The 15,193-nt window shown below is 40.6% G+C and overlaps 1 protein-coding gene across 1 annotated transcript; it reads right to left on the bottom strand.

Annotated features, from left to right (window-relative positions):
• Positions 1-591: 591 nt before the first annotated feature.
• Positions 592-4,372, bottom strand: LOC139469596 (chromobox protein homolog 8-like). Its single transcript, XM_071251804.1, has 5 exons — positions 4,235-4,372; positions 3,974-4,017; positions 3,714-3,779; positions 3,400-3,460; positions 592-2,205 (listed from the first exon to the last, which is right to left on the bottom strand). The coding sequence occupies exons 1-5, from the start codon at positions 4,301-4,303 to the stop codon at positions 1,453-1,455; spliced, it is 993 nt and encodes a 330-aa protein (XP_071107905.1). The 5' UTR covers positions 4,304-4,372; the 3' UTR covers positions 592-1,452.
• Positions 4,373-15,193: the final 10,821 nt, after the last annotated feature.

The raw sequence follows: 15,193 nt of genomic DNA, 5'->3' as shown, positions 1-15,193 counted from the left end.
TTTCTCAAAGATAAAATTTGCAGATTCAGCAAGTTTGAGTCAAGGGATTCTATTTGTCTGCCAACACAACTTGTTTCGTGTAGATCAATCTTGATGTTAATGATTACACTAAATAAGAGAGACAACGTTTCGATTTCACATGACACTAATTACAACGTCTGGGTCTGGACTGGAAATTGGCACCAAATCCTCCAAGAGTAGTCAAACGTCTGTAGGTTCCATACAGGTGTGTCTTGTGATGCACAGTGCTAAGACCGCTTTGTAGAAAATGGCATGCCACACGAAAAGCTGTCGAGCTTTCTATTAGTCCGTTTTAGATGTTTTTGATGAACAGTGATTCTATATGAATACAGTCGTCATCAATATGATAGTATCCCCACCGACTCCTTCAAGTCTATTATAAGTGAGTGAGTGAGTTTGGTTTTACGCCCTTTTAGCAATATTCCAGCAATATCACGACGGGGGACACCAAAAATGGGCTTTAAACATTTCAGCCGAGTAGCGTTTTCAGTTGTATATTTTTCTGTGCCCGACTGTTTATGTATGCATTCTAATAATGTGAATTGTTCAATAAATGACACGACAAAATAATCAAGATTCTGATTTTGAAGAGAGATTTTATGTACACTATCACATTACACCAGCTTACACCAATGTGTGTTTTGTGCAGATGGAAAAAAGGTGCCGATGGTTTTGTTACATTGACTGATGAGATTGTCATCTTGAAAAGCAATTGACATGTGTCATGCACGTGCATCACGAGCGCATGGTCCATAGCTACATACACCAGGCATGTACTTATTAGTGCAGATGTCAGAAGATGGTCCACAGTTGAGGATGTCAATGGGTGGGTATATTTCTACTATGGTCTAATTCAAACACTTGTGTTAAGTACACAAAACGTACATGTACATGGCTGGTCACATCACAGCGTATGGCACGAATTACATACACAAATATATTTTCTAAAATCGAAATGTCCCTTGTGTAATAAATTCTCCAAGCACGTGGATTTGATATGTACAAAATATCCTGTTTTTCCCAACAAATGTTATTAAAGTTTGGTCTTTGGTCATTCTTTCGTTCCACAGTCCATTCTCATGTATCCTGTTTATTATGCACATTGCTCTGCATCCTCTTTCAACCTCTGTATCTAAATATCGAAGATTCTTTACACATTTTGACGTATATGCTTTCGGAAAAAGTTACCAATCTCACAAAATATACTATCCATCTCGAACAATCGAATCTGTAAATGATCGTCACAAATATCCATTCGAAAATACAACTTCCATATTTTGAGATTCTCACCCACAGGTTCAGACCCTCACAGAACACGGCGGTACATCCACGTGCGAGTCGATTGCACACATGGCAGACAGGGATGACTCAAAAGTGCGAAATGTAGAATATTCTGACTCACTGCTATGAGGTGATGGTGAAATATACACATTAATTCGTATCCAACGAATTTCTGAAGAATCCTTTTTCGGTGTTACTTTCCACAAACGTTACTTTGATGAAATTACAGGTGACATCGGTAACAAGCACTTTTAGCGGGGGCTCTCCATTAGGGGGATAATACATCTTGGATCGGCTTTTCACTGCCGCGGAATCAGAATCCCTTTCACAAAAGCCTTGCGAGTATCGATCGCTACTCTCTTGTTTTGCTGGATACTCCGATTTCATTGGCTCGATAACGTTGTTGAGATGGTCCCTGCATTCGCCTAACCGGATCAATGCCTCGCAGGCAGTTAGCTCCCCTTCTTTGCACGCCGCCCCACGTGTGAGGGGTAACAGATTCAGGTCCGTGTTTACTTTCTTATCGAAGGGCATGCCCCAGAAAGCTCGATCGCTACACGGCGAAGATCGACCCCTCACCTCCTCGCCTTCCTCAACAGAGTAAAGGTCGCGGTCGGTACATCCTGATCGTGATACATGTTTACTCGACTCTAAATCATTCTCCGGGTCATAATCACTGTCCTTGTCGGATTCCTTCTCAGTGCTGGAGTCTTCGGACATGGGACTTTCACAGTCATCATTGCCTCCAAAGAATGGCCTCCAAAAGTTGTTGTTCATCGAATCTTGTTGTTCGGGATTTTCATGCGTGTTGTTATCGCCGTAAAGAGATTGTGTTCCATCCTGTTCATCGAGGTCACTGTCGTCTGCTACTGTGTCACTTGTCTGGGGACTTCCTGCCGACATCTATATTACAACAAGAGAAATAGTCTAGAAGTATGTTGGGTAGAGCACACGAGAAACAATGTTTCAGCTTACAGGATGTCAAGCCGGATATATACTTGACAAACAGCTGTCTCGTCTATAGTAAGACTACTTGAGGGCTCACGGGCATATAATGAGTAGAGTCGCTCACTCAACCCTGTCATTTCCACACTTTAGGCGAATCGTTAAGGGGTTTTGTTGTTTATGGAATATTTTGAAAATTGATAGAAGAGAGATTGTATAAGTATTTTAAAACTTGGTACAGAATACCAGCTTGAACGGCCCAAAATTGATTTTTACTTCTTGTCTATCAAATAAAACGACATAATTGCATAGGCATGTGAAACAGATGTTTTAAATTTTTAATTGAAATCCGGTTTGCACTTGATACAATCATCCATTGAACCCGCAAAACTTACTTTCGCGTTCGTGTGAAAATGTCAGTCTGACCTGAACGCTGAACGCGACTGTACTCTCTTACCCTCCCACACAAATCTCTCGATCACTCTCCATGCTCGTGCTCCCCCAACCCTCCCCCACCGCCTCTATATTCAGTGTGTGCCCTGGGCTCGGGGCCCAACAGCCGAAACCCATCTCCAAATACACATTGCGATACGTAAATCCCAAAATAAACGCGCGACTGGCCAAGGCCTAATGATATCACCCCCATGAATCGCCTGGCTTTGTCAGAGCTAAAAATAGCCCATCGATAAACACGCGTGTCTCATGCCAAGCTATTTTGGTCATGCATTCAGCAGAACATTCTTAGCAAACGGGAATTTGTGTTGACAAACTGGATCGGTCAAAAACCCATTAACGTGACAAATGGTCATAAGGAGTTTAATTAACTGATAAGGGTATCTAATTGCATGTTTGTTGCTATGGCTACGAATTATGACAACAATTCAATTTTATTTACATAATACTTAAATTTAAAAAATATTTAATGATAATTATGTTCAGATTAATTTCAATAACATCTCAATATGCAATTAATCTTAAGCCAATGTATCAATCAAATACATAAATATACACTTTCCCCGACATGTTTTAATTCACGTTAATGTCCATCAATGTTACTTAATATTCCACTCAGATTATATTGCCACGCACATGATAAAACCATACAAAGCAACAAATATACAAAGTTAACAGTATTTTGTTTGATAAACTAACCTGGCTTTGCCGTCTCTTTTGTTGCAGTTTTTGTCGTTTTCTCCCATACCAGTGTTGACGCCTAAAAAACGAGAAACAAACATCCGTCAACAATTTAAATTTGAAAACAAACGCTGTATACTTCCGGTTTGTTTCTCGACAGCACTAACTTGAGTTCACCACCGACCATGCCCTGGAATGCTAGTTTCCAAGCACCCTGAGTATTTAATCAATACAAACAAAGTTACCGAGGGTGGAGTACCTATAAACAAAAACAACTGCGCCACGTGCAGATGACGCGAGTTTTAAATAACTTATCTAAACTCGTCACTCACTTGTCTTCGAACTCCGCTATCAACAGTGGGTCGAGAATGTTGTCTTTAGGCTCCCATGTACTGTGCCTGTGAAATAGACATGAAATTAACAATGTAAACACCTATTAGAAAAGGGGACATTTCTAGAAGATTCTACGCTCCGTTCGGGATTACTTATTGATTTTCCCAACTCTGGAATACGCATGTGTAAGGATTAAAGTGCGCAGTATCATAACATTAATGCAACTAGCAAGCGAAATCAACGTGAAATAGACACTTACTTCAGTGTGTAGCCTTTCCATTTGACAAGATACTCAACGCGACCCTGAAATAAACAAGAAAAAACAACTGTCATGTGTTGTTCATTGCCCTTTAGGCTAAGCAACGCGCGATCGCATCACGGCAAACATATGTCAACACAGCATTGCGGCCAACAAGCTGATATCGGCGTCAGTTTAAATATCCATATCGCGATGACAGCTTGTAAAACGTGCTTGACATGAAATAAAAACCTTATCACAACATAAGTAACACAGATTTACCTTTCGGTAACGTTTCTTTTGTATGTTATCCGCTTGAAATATCCGATCTCCCAAAACCGGTAGCTCCATTGCTGTGCGAATGATACTGACTGGCGGTTGTATTGCCTCGGCGCGAGCTTGTTAGCAGCCGATGGATTTGTGCGCATGCGCGGTAATCTGACCTGTGACGTCAGCAAGCGCGCCGAGCGCGGTTGTACACTAACCAACAAACAAATCATTCGAGATTGGATTCGTCAATGACTCACAGTGTCACAGCATTTCATGCGTGTCGCCGACAACACCTCAACTTCAAGTAGCGAAAACAGCTGATGCGTGTCTATTTCGTTACCACGTCATCACTGGACTTTTGTTTACATCAACACTTCCAGAACAAACCAGAAACATTCAGTTCGGCGTGGAATATTCTATAAATAGCCTCGGCCTGTGACTAATAAATATCTATAACTGCAAAGTGTTAGGATCTATTTACAATCCCGCGCTGTCAAGGGAGCGATAGCTTGCTTTACACACGCCCCATTGTGAAATGAACATGAAACAGCTTGTCTTGATTGCAAGTTGCGACATTCAATATTCGGTACAAGTACAATGGGTATGACGAAATTCCACGAAATATCCCCGATATTGCCAAATGCGGTGAAATAGTGTTTCAGTCAACCAAATCCTGCACAATCTCCTCACCTGTTGGTGACGAGACGCAGGCAGAGACCATCTATTATATGGTCTCTGACGCAGGTTTATCGCTAGACAATGATTACTTATATATATACGTATTCATCAGATATATAAATAAACTAAAACACTACATTCGTCACATATGATAACACACACCTTCAGATATGTATAACTAGAGTATAAATATAACTAGTGAAAACGCATTACGCACGAAATAAACATGGACTAAAAATAAAACGACCCCCAGATAAACATGACTTAAAACATCTTTATTTATATAAAGACTTCGTTCTCAAACCATTTTGTCACAGTACAATATACAATGTACAACATACAACCGAGCAAACCGACGTTGGGGAGTATGGAATATATATCCGGATTCGAAACATTCAGCGGGAAAAAAACAAAAGTTAAAGTCGTAATGATATTTGGTTTCTTAAGACTGGGCCAAGCATCTTTATTCGTTGCTGTTGTCTTTCCAAAGAGAGACTCTACCGAGGACGACAGAGCTATTACCATATTCATCACTGCTGAAATAACGTACTCCTAAAAAAACAGGTCGCACAGTGTCAATTTCAATTCCACGCGAACCCGGTCGTGTATAGTATAAGCGTTCATTTCTTTCTGTTTCAAAATCATAGCTGACACTACTGAAGAAAAAGTATCGATTTTGATCATTATCTTCTTAAAACAGACCCAATCCGTTGCAGATTCAAATAAACATAATATTCTGCATATATCAACCTTAACACAAGATCTGATTCTTCGCCAACGTTTTCTTTCAAATGTAATAGATCAAGAGGCAATATGCATTTCAAGTCTGGGAAAGTAGCCAATTTTCCGTTTTATGGTTAATGAAATACTCCAGGGTATTGTATTTCAATATAAACATTGCTTGTGTATTGCTTACACTGTAAGGTCAGCGATAGTCGTGGTATTTACATGTTGTCAGTTTCATGTCATCATCTGTCAAAGTGTATGTAACATAACTGAAATAGACATGTGCTGTGTACAAATTGCGTACAATCGACCAGGTAGCGGGGAATGTCGACACCGACTACCTTTTTACAACTTCCGTAACAGACATTTTTTTAAAGAGGTCACGAACATTTTGAGGTTGAAGACAGGAGCTGTGACGTCATGACGAGTACTCTGTAAGAATGTTATTTACGTGTTATATTGCGTGTTGTTTAGCTCAACATAAAACGCAAATAAACTGCGGGGAAAATATAGTCTACACTTGAAGAATTGGATTTCGCAAAAAAATTACAAACGTTATCAAAACGTTACTAGACTGGAAACAGTCGTCTAAACATTACACAGGTAATTCTTTAAACACAACTAAAACATGTCTTGTCTGTTTCATTATTAGCCAAATATGTTTGTATACTTTCTTTATAGGTTATAATCGCTTGAAAACCACATTCAAATAGCAAGTTGTGATATGTTTCTGTCATAGCTCGATGCTCATGTCTATTTATACTGTATGATCATGTACACATCTACAAATGAATATTACACGGTTGAATTTGATATTTTTAAGAAAATCTGTTTTTTTCTTAAAAAATTCTATTTTCTACTGAAACATTCATTATCAGCAACATACACTGGTATCACTATATCAGTTTTGAATAAATGTTAAGTGGGTGAGTGAGTTGGAATTAAACCCGCTTTGAAATTATTTTGGGAGACAAACTCGGAGTGGTAAGACGATCACCAATCTTGTGTACGTGTATTGTGCCGACAGGAATCATTATCAGGGCGACTGGGCCACCGAGCTCAAAAAGGTGAGGTGAAATGGGGTTTAAAGTCGCGTCGAACATTATTGCACTTATATAGCGACAAGCATGCGTGTGTGTGGCTGCTTGTACTTGTCCGGACTGATGCCGATTTATAGTGCTAGCTCACTGAGATACCATGCCGCTCTTTAACATGAATACCAGACTCAGACACAGTATACTGACTCCGAGCCGACCAGTCCTTGTTTTAGACCCTTAAGCCGAGCGTCAGACTGGGTACAACAAGTACCATCTTTTAACGTCTTTTGGTATGACGCGCCGGGGGATCGAACCCAGGACCTTTCACTCTCCGGACGGACGCTCTACCACTAGACCACGGAGGCGGCCCCGACCCCTAAAACTGTCAGTCGTTTATGGTGAAAGAGGTTCCAGAATAACATGTGATCTATTGCAGGACACAATTTCCTTGTTGCAGTCACCCGGATATTGAGAAGTCACGATTAACGAGGACAAGATGAATGAGAGACATTGTGTATGTCAGTCAAATACTTTACGACAGTTATTGTTCTAAATTATGCCCGCGTGTATCTCTGACGTACATTACCATCCGTACAAAATCTATATGTCATCCGTACTACATATATGACATTCCCGATTCTTGTATTTCAGACCCGTGAAGATCCGGGTGTCAATAGTCTCTTCAGCAACCCATGCTTGTCGTAAGAGGCGACTTACTGGATCGGGTGGTTAAGTTCGTTGACTTTATTGATGCATGTCATCGTATCCCAATTGCGTGGATCGATGCTCATGATGTCAATCACTGGTTTGTCTGTTCCAGACACGATTATTTACAGACCGCCGTCATATAGCATGAATATTGCCGTGTTCGGCGTTAAACAACAAAGAAACAAAACACACAGTGACTTGTTTTTCAGGCACTACCATAGGAGCTACATTCTCATTAAACTTCAATATGTGTATGCACATTTAAAGATCGATCATGATATATTGAAGGGGTGTAATCTTTTCCGACTCTCCTTTAAGACATGCAATTTCTTTTCTGAAAGCTGGAGGCGAATTTTTGTGTATATTTATTTATTTTTGTCTTTTAACGCCCCACCAAGCAATATTCCAGCTATATGACGATGGTCTGTAAATCCTGTGATGAACATCGACCCCCGCAATTGGTATACGATGACAATTATCAACCAAGTTAGCAAGCCTGACCACCCCACCCGCTCTTACGACAAGCATAGGTGGCTGAAGACCATTTGTAACCCGGATCTTCATTGGGGCATTTTGTGTTGGAACGGCCACCACGACTTTCTCAAGACATAGCACGTCCAGTGAATATTATTCGATTTCCCAAATGATCTTTTTCAAGCATTTTCTGGAATATATTACCATTATTATCAAAGTCCCCACCGAGACCAGTCACCCGGGAAAACTAGATAATTATTTCAATAACAAAAATCATATAAATCAAAGATATAGAATACTTTTTGAGTATTCCCACGTCACAATTCCCTATCTTCGCGGCACACACAATCATTACAGTAAACACGTTACAGAAACTCGTGGATGGACGATTGTTTTATCAACCTGCCAAACTTCGGATTAAAACCTTGTCCGTTTACGTCATCAGAAATCTATAGAAACAGAAACCGACTTTCTTGTCACCGAAAAGAAACTTCAAGTATTATTTATTTCCTCATTATAAATCAGCTTATTCGAAATATCTTTCTGCTAACGTTTGGTTTACGTATGTGTATTTATGTGTGTTTTAAATTGAGTGAGTGAGCGAGTTGGGTTTAATGCTACTTTTAACAGTATTTCCAGTTATCGTGTCAGCTTAAGGGAGGAAAGCCCGAAGTGATGCAGGTCTCAGCCGTTTATAACTTCGGTAAAACCCACGAGCCCGGGTATGGTGCTGACAAACCTAGAAACATAATCGGGGCGAACGGGGATTCGAACCCACCATCATATGTTTCTGGTGTGCCCAAGGGACGCAACACTGCACAGCGAATTGCGGCGCCTTAGACTACTGGGCCACCCGAGTCCCCCGTGTTTTAAAGAGGAAGTGTACTGTTATGAGGGCACATGGTGCAATCAGGAACACATGAATCAATCGCCGTGACGCGTATACAGGAAGTCTGCCGGTGCTATACATTTCTTAAATTACAACAATGCAAGCACGGGGAAAACCGTCGTTTTCAAATCTCGATCGTGGTTTGATTAAGTGTTGTCTCTTCCCGAAACTATACGTGTATGACCATTGAATAAAACGTGTTGTAAATGTTTACTTTTGTAGAACTTCCGGGTTGTCAGGGCATTTGAAATACACCCGACCAGCTGACAATAGCCATGTGAGTATCGTGACATGGGGCTGTGTGCGTTGTGTGTTGTGTGTTGTGCGTTGTGTGTTGTGCGTTGTGTGTTGTGCGTGGGGTGACGTGGGTCATTGTGTCACATTTGAGAACCCCTTTCGCGTTCTATGTGGGAATCACACCATTCAAACTAGCTGCAATACAAATACTGATATTGTCACCAGTATTATTATAATAAACTTATTCAACTATATACGCTACGATCGCTTTATGAAACGGGCCCCGTACTTGTCCTTACACTGGAATTATCTTGAACTCGACGTTAAACGCCATATTACCTTCTGATTATTTTCTTCGTCGTCATTATTGTTAGAATAACCATCCCCGATATAGATTGATGAGTCCAGAAGTGCATTGCCTGATGTAGGATGACACGTACGGGGGAAATGATAAAGACAACTTTAAACCCATGTAGTTATTGCATGAGGCAGCTCCATGGGCGGGGATGCTGTTGGTGGCAGCGGAACCGTCAATACCACTTCTACGTTTATTGTAATATTTTCTAACGCGCATGTGAGCAGCCTAGCTTGAATTCATCGCTATATAAATATATTATGTTATTATTACTACTACTAATGGTATTACGACTACTTCTACTTTTAATGGTATTACTACTACTACTACTACTACTACTACTGCTGCTGCTGCTGCTACTACTACTACTACTACTACTACTACTACTACTACTACTACTACTACTGCTGCTGCTGCTGCTGCTGCTACAACTACTACTACTACTACTAGTACTACTGACCCGTGAAGATCCGTGTTAGAATAGGTCTTCGGGCAGCGACTAATGCTAGTCGTAAGGGGATCGGGTGGTCAGGCTCGCTGACTTGGTTGATGCATGTCAGCGTACCCTAATTGCGCAGATCGATGCTCATGTTGTCAGTCACTTGATTGCCTGGTCTAGACTCGATTATTTACAAACCGCCGTCATATTGCTGGAATATTGCTGAGTGAGGCGTCAAACAACAATAAAACAAACTGCTGCTACTACTACTACTGCTACTACTACTACTATTACTACTTATACTACTACTACCACTACTACCACTACTACTACTACTAATACTAATACTACCTCTGCTATCTTCATCATTAACATCTTCACGTGTAGCCCACCACTCACACAACAGTCATTCACGGGGCAGATCATGACAGACTAGCATCGATTTGAGAATTGATAAGAGATTGAAAAATCTGATTTTGGGGAGTTAGTATGAGTCTGAATACGACGATCTTAACAGATTGCAGGAGATGATAGTGGGATCTGTGGAGGCTGGAATAGATTTGGGACTTATCTTGAGATAAAGTGGTAGATTACTGTAATCTATACAGACACATGAGATAGGAAACCTGACTATGATCTCTAAAGACAATGGTAGATTATTGACATCTATGCAAACATTCGAGACTCGAACAGATTTGAGTATTATCGTGTGAGATAGTGGTTGATTATTGCAACTTTTACAACCATTGCAGATTGAAATAGATTATGGGATATTGGGGTATTTGTATATATCCTATTTGGGTATTTTTCAGTAGCATACTGGACTTAGAATACAATAAAAACGAGTGAATGATAATTTACGGCGGCACAATCAGCACAATTCCAGGTCCGGTGGTTTCCAAATTAACAACAACAACAACAACAACAACGAGGTTCGATGACTAGAAATGAGCTTCGATACGCGTTGTATTCCCCCTGTTCTCAATCTAGGTTTTACTGGAGGCACGTTCTGCCTGGACTTCACACGAAAATACTCACTTATTCACACCATGTGTGTACGCCCATCATTCTAAAACACCATAGGAATTGAGAGTGAAAAAGTTCCCCATCAACTTAAGCTGGTCGTAAGAGACGACTAAATGGATCGGGTGGTCAGGCTCGGTTGATTGCGCGTCATCGCCCCCGATGGTGAGGGACGTTGTTCATGATATCAATCATTCGTTTGTTTGATTCAGATATGATCATTTACATGTCGCCATCATATACATTCAGCTGCGCTATTGCTGTGTATGGCTTCAAAAAACAAACTCACATCTAACTTAAAACATTCATAAATTCGCTAATCAGGACATTTTTTCACAACGGCTTTATTCAGAAATTCTCAAAACATTAGTTAGAAACGTCAGTCATCAAGTACATATGATGGAATCTCTAATGTTGTATATGTCTCACATTAATAGGTAACGAATTCAACAAAAACAGACTTATGTAAATATAAAATACATCGATTTTCTGTATTTACATAATATTGCCACTGGTACTAGAAAAATCAATATCTGGGTGACAGATACGAACAAGAAACGTACTGAACGATTCCGGATTTAGTGTTGAAGATAGCGAACAAGGATACGTGTTGTATAACCGGTCATTGACGTCACGATGTCTATTTCATGTTGAATGTCTATTTCAATAACAATGCCAGCTCTTGCATATGTCATTACCACTCAATTACCACGCTGCCACAGTTTATGTTCAAAATAATCTACGTCGAAATATTCCGGATTTCATAGCTGTGAATACGTGTATACGTACGTACCGTACTCTCATATTGTATATGATGTGTGGATATTGTTTTTTTAAATTCGGGGGCACGGGTGGCCCAGTCGTTGAAGGTGCCGCAATTCGCTGTGCAGAGTTGTGTCCCTTGGACATGCCAGAAACCTGTGATTGTAGGTTCCAATCCCGGTTCGTCCCGATAATGTTTCTAGGTTTAACAGCACCATACCCGTGCTCGTGGGTTTCACCGAAGTGGTAAACGTCTGAGACCTGCATCACATCGGGATTTCCTCCCACATTAAGCTGACACGCCGTGATATAACAGGAATACTGTGAAATACGGCGTTAAACACAACTTACTTTTTAAAACTGCTGATATATGCCTATTTAAACACGAAAACAAAGTCCACAAATCGTGTATATAAATTGAACGTTCAGATATGTGAAAGGTAAGTTTGACAATTTCAATCGAAATATATGGACGTATTCTTAAACCAAGTAGAGTAGTCAAGCACTTATTGACGCGGACATATCTAAGGTCCATTCGAATATACGAAGTTCGCAAAACCCCAGAGCGTAATTTTCATTGTCATCTTAATAAATATTCAGTGAAAGTATTGATCTCTAATGTCGCTTGCCGGACAATTGCTGGTGGAAACGTTTATATAAACTGCTGGGCTTGAAAATTGGAGTTGACCAAAAAATACAAACGTTATCAATACGTTACTTGGCTAACAGTCGCCGAAATTCTGCAAACTTAAAGTCCCCAGACACACTTGTGATACCCATATCAAATACTTCAACATCGAAAACCATTTCTTGTTAATTTTATTTTCAGCCACCCTCAAACGGGGTCGTATACTTTGTTTTGTCCGCCAGTTTACATACAAATTGCCATCACTCATGACTCTTCACCCTTCGGCCGTTAATCTGGATGTATGTTAAAACGAACAACGTTGCTGCGAACGGTACTGTCCGGGATGTTACTGTAGAGGAGCCCGATGTGATGCAGATTTTCTTCTTATTTTGCCATTTTGTTCAATTCCAAGATTACGGGTATTGGCTGACAAACCTGGAAACATCATCAAGTAGAATCTGGGATTCGAACCGGTGAATAAAGCCCTCCAACACATCACATACCGCACCCCACATCACCCACACACAACTCCGATATATATGAAGGATGAAGGTGTATTTCAAGGGTGTGGGCGTGGGCGTGGGCGTGGGCGTGGGCGTTGGTTAAGTTAAGGATGGGGATGCCTATCTATTCTTATTGCACATAATTGTTCACGTTCATGTATCAACGTATTAAATGTCAGAGCGTTGTACATGTTTTATTCATTTTACGCCACGCATAATATTCAATAATTCAAGTAAAATTATCATCGAGGTTTTTTTATAATATGAGTGCTTCAGACATTACGGGCAACGGTGAGATGAAACGGATATCATATCACATATCTTCCCAGACGTTTGACCTTGAAACAAATAACTCCCTATATATGACGTCTCTGTTGCCAATGTTACGGTGAATTAATACGTCATTCTAAGAGTACATCACGGTAATTGATTCTTGTTGATAGCAGGCAGGAGTGACGGATGTCTATTTCGGCTTGTAAATATCTAGCCATCGACTTTAGACGTTGTCATTAACGCTGCGTAAACATGACCGTAAACGCCATATTGTTGTCATTAATTGTACCTGTACGACCTTGCAGAATAACGCCCCCTGTCGGCTGATATCAGGTTTTCCCGTAGCGTGTTTACTCCCGCGTTATAACTGCCTACATTACATACTTACTTAGAGGGCATTTGAGAAAACAATTCCTGCAAATTGTTAATTTTCACGTTTAAACAAAACGTCAGAAATGGTCGGGAATACCACTTTGTGATATTGTTAATGCCTTTTAATGTACAATTTTATGTAATTATTAGCTTTTATGTGTCTCATAGGCCATCTCCGCCTGAAAACTCACTCCTCTGTTCACATAGATATATTACATATATACATGTATCTACTACATAGTTTAGGGGCGGTCCGGTAGCCTAGTGGTTTAAGTGTTCGCTCGTCACGCCGAAGATCCTTTTCGAATCACGACATGGGTACAATGTGTGAAACCCATTTCTGGTGTCCCCCGCCGTGATATTGCTGATATATTGCTAAAAGCGGCGTAAAACCATACGCACGCACTCACTACAGAACGTTTTCCTCCCACATTAAGCTGACAGGCCGTGAAATAACTGGAATAATGTTAAAAGCGGCGTTAAACCCCACTCACTCACTCACTCACTACTACAGTGGGTGTATGTGTACAGGTGTGGCACAATGATGGACTCTCTTCTACTTCAATCCTCTGGGGGCACGGGTGACCCAGTCGTCTAAGGGGCCGCGATTCGCTGTGCAGATTTGCGTCCCTTGGGCACGCCAGAAACCTATGATTGAGGGTTCGAATCCCGGTTCGCCCCGATTATGTTTCTAGGTTTGTCAGCACCATACCCGTGCTCGTGGGTTTCACCGAAGTGGTAAACGTCTGGGACCAGCATCACTTCGGGCTTTCCTCACACATTAAGCTGACACGCCGCGATATAACTGGAATACTGTTAAAAGCGGCGTTAAACCCAACTCACTCACTCACTCAATCCTCCTATATTTCAGATACATATTTATTCTTCTAGCGCCGCAATTCGCAGCGCCCCTTTGTTTCATTACATCAATTTGGGATATAAAGATATACAGTAAACTACGGTTATAACAGTAAACTATGGTTATAAGGGACCACCAAATTTAGTTCGTTATAACCGTTGTTCGTTATAAGCATATATACAGCAAATGGACGAGATCAAAACGCATTTATTTCATTATATCCGTCAGTTCAGTACTATTGACCATCCCGAACATAACCTATTTGACAATAAGTCCTCTTTTAGCGTCTCGTAGGAATCTCCGAGGACTATGTTTGTAAACTTTCTAAACTTTCAAAATGAGTTAAATATCATGCCATGTTTTCGATCCACGACCTAACCGTGCTCGCACACACATATAAATATATAGTAATTACGCATTTACATAACGTTCATATCGCCGACTATAAACATGAAACGCATGCCTCTCTACACCTGGGAATCTTTTCTCCAAAGGCATGCGACAAACACTGTTAGATCACTGTTTCCATGGAAACTGAAAAGTGAGACTTTTTGCGCATCAGATAAGCTGCATATCAATGCAATAAGCGGGGTATATACCATTTGTTTTAGAACCGACACTCCTCATGTCTTGTCCGGTCATCCACATGTGCATCCTGTTCGTGATTGTCTAGCTTTGTTGACATATTCACAGGAAACAAACAATTTCCCTATGCTTGCAAGTGTTTGACTGTCACACACGACGTATGTTAAACACTACTGAAACAATGAAGCATCACTCAGATTGTACTTGGTTGAACCACAATTTATTTTCTGACCATCTTTGTGACATATTTTACCCCGTAATCATCGTCTATGAAATGTGTAGCACATTCATGGACATCTCTCGTACGTCACGCCGAATATCCTGGTTCGATTCCGCATATGATTTTTTAAGTGAACCCGTTCTTGGTAAACGCTGCCAAAGGAATATTGCTAAAAGCGGAAAGCCACGGATGACACTGCAGAG

This window comes from Haliotis cracherodii, unplaced genomic scaffold (assembly GCF_022045235.1).
Source record: "Haliotis cracherodii isolate W230 unplaced genomic scaffold, xgHalCrac1.p SCAF_2, whole genome shotgun sequence".
Classification (NCBI taxonomy): Eukaryota; Metazoa; Mollusca; class Gastropoda; order Lepetellida; family Haliotidae; genus Haliotis; species Haliotis cracherodii.
This window is presented reverse-complemented; position numbering and strand designations above follow the sequence as displayed.

Excerpts from the sequence above, each read along its gene's own strand:
- LOC139469596 (XM_071251804.1), bottom strand. The coding sequence starts at position 4,303 with ATGGAGCTACCGGTTTTGGGAGATCGGATATTTCAAGCGGATAACATA. Across the intron at positions 4,018-4,234 it reads AAAAGAAACGTTACCGAAAG|GGTCGCGTTGAGTATCTTGT; the intron begins GTAAATCTGTGT and ends TGTTTATTTCAG. Across the intron at positions 3,461-3,713 it reads ATAGCGGAGTTCGAAGACAA|GCGTCAACACTGGTATGGGA; the intron begins GTGAGTGACGAG and ends CTCGTTTTTTAG.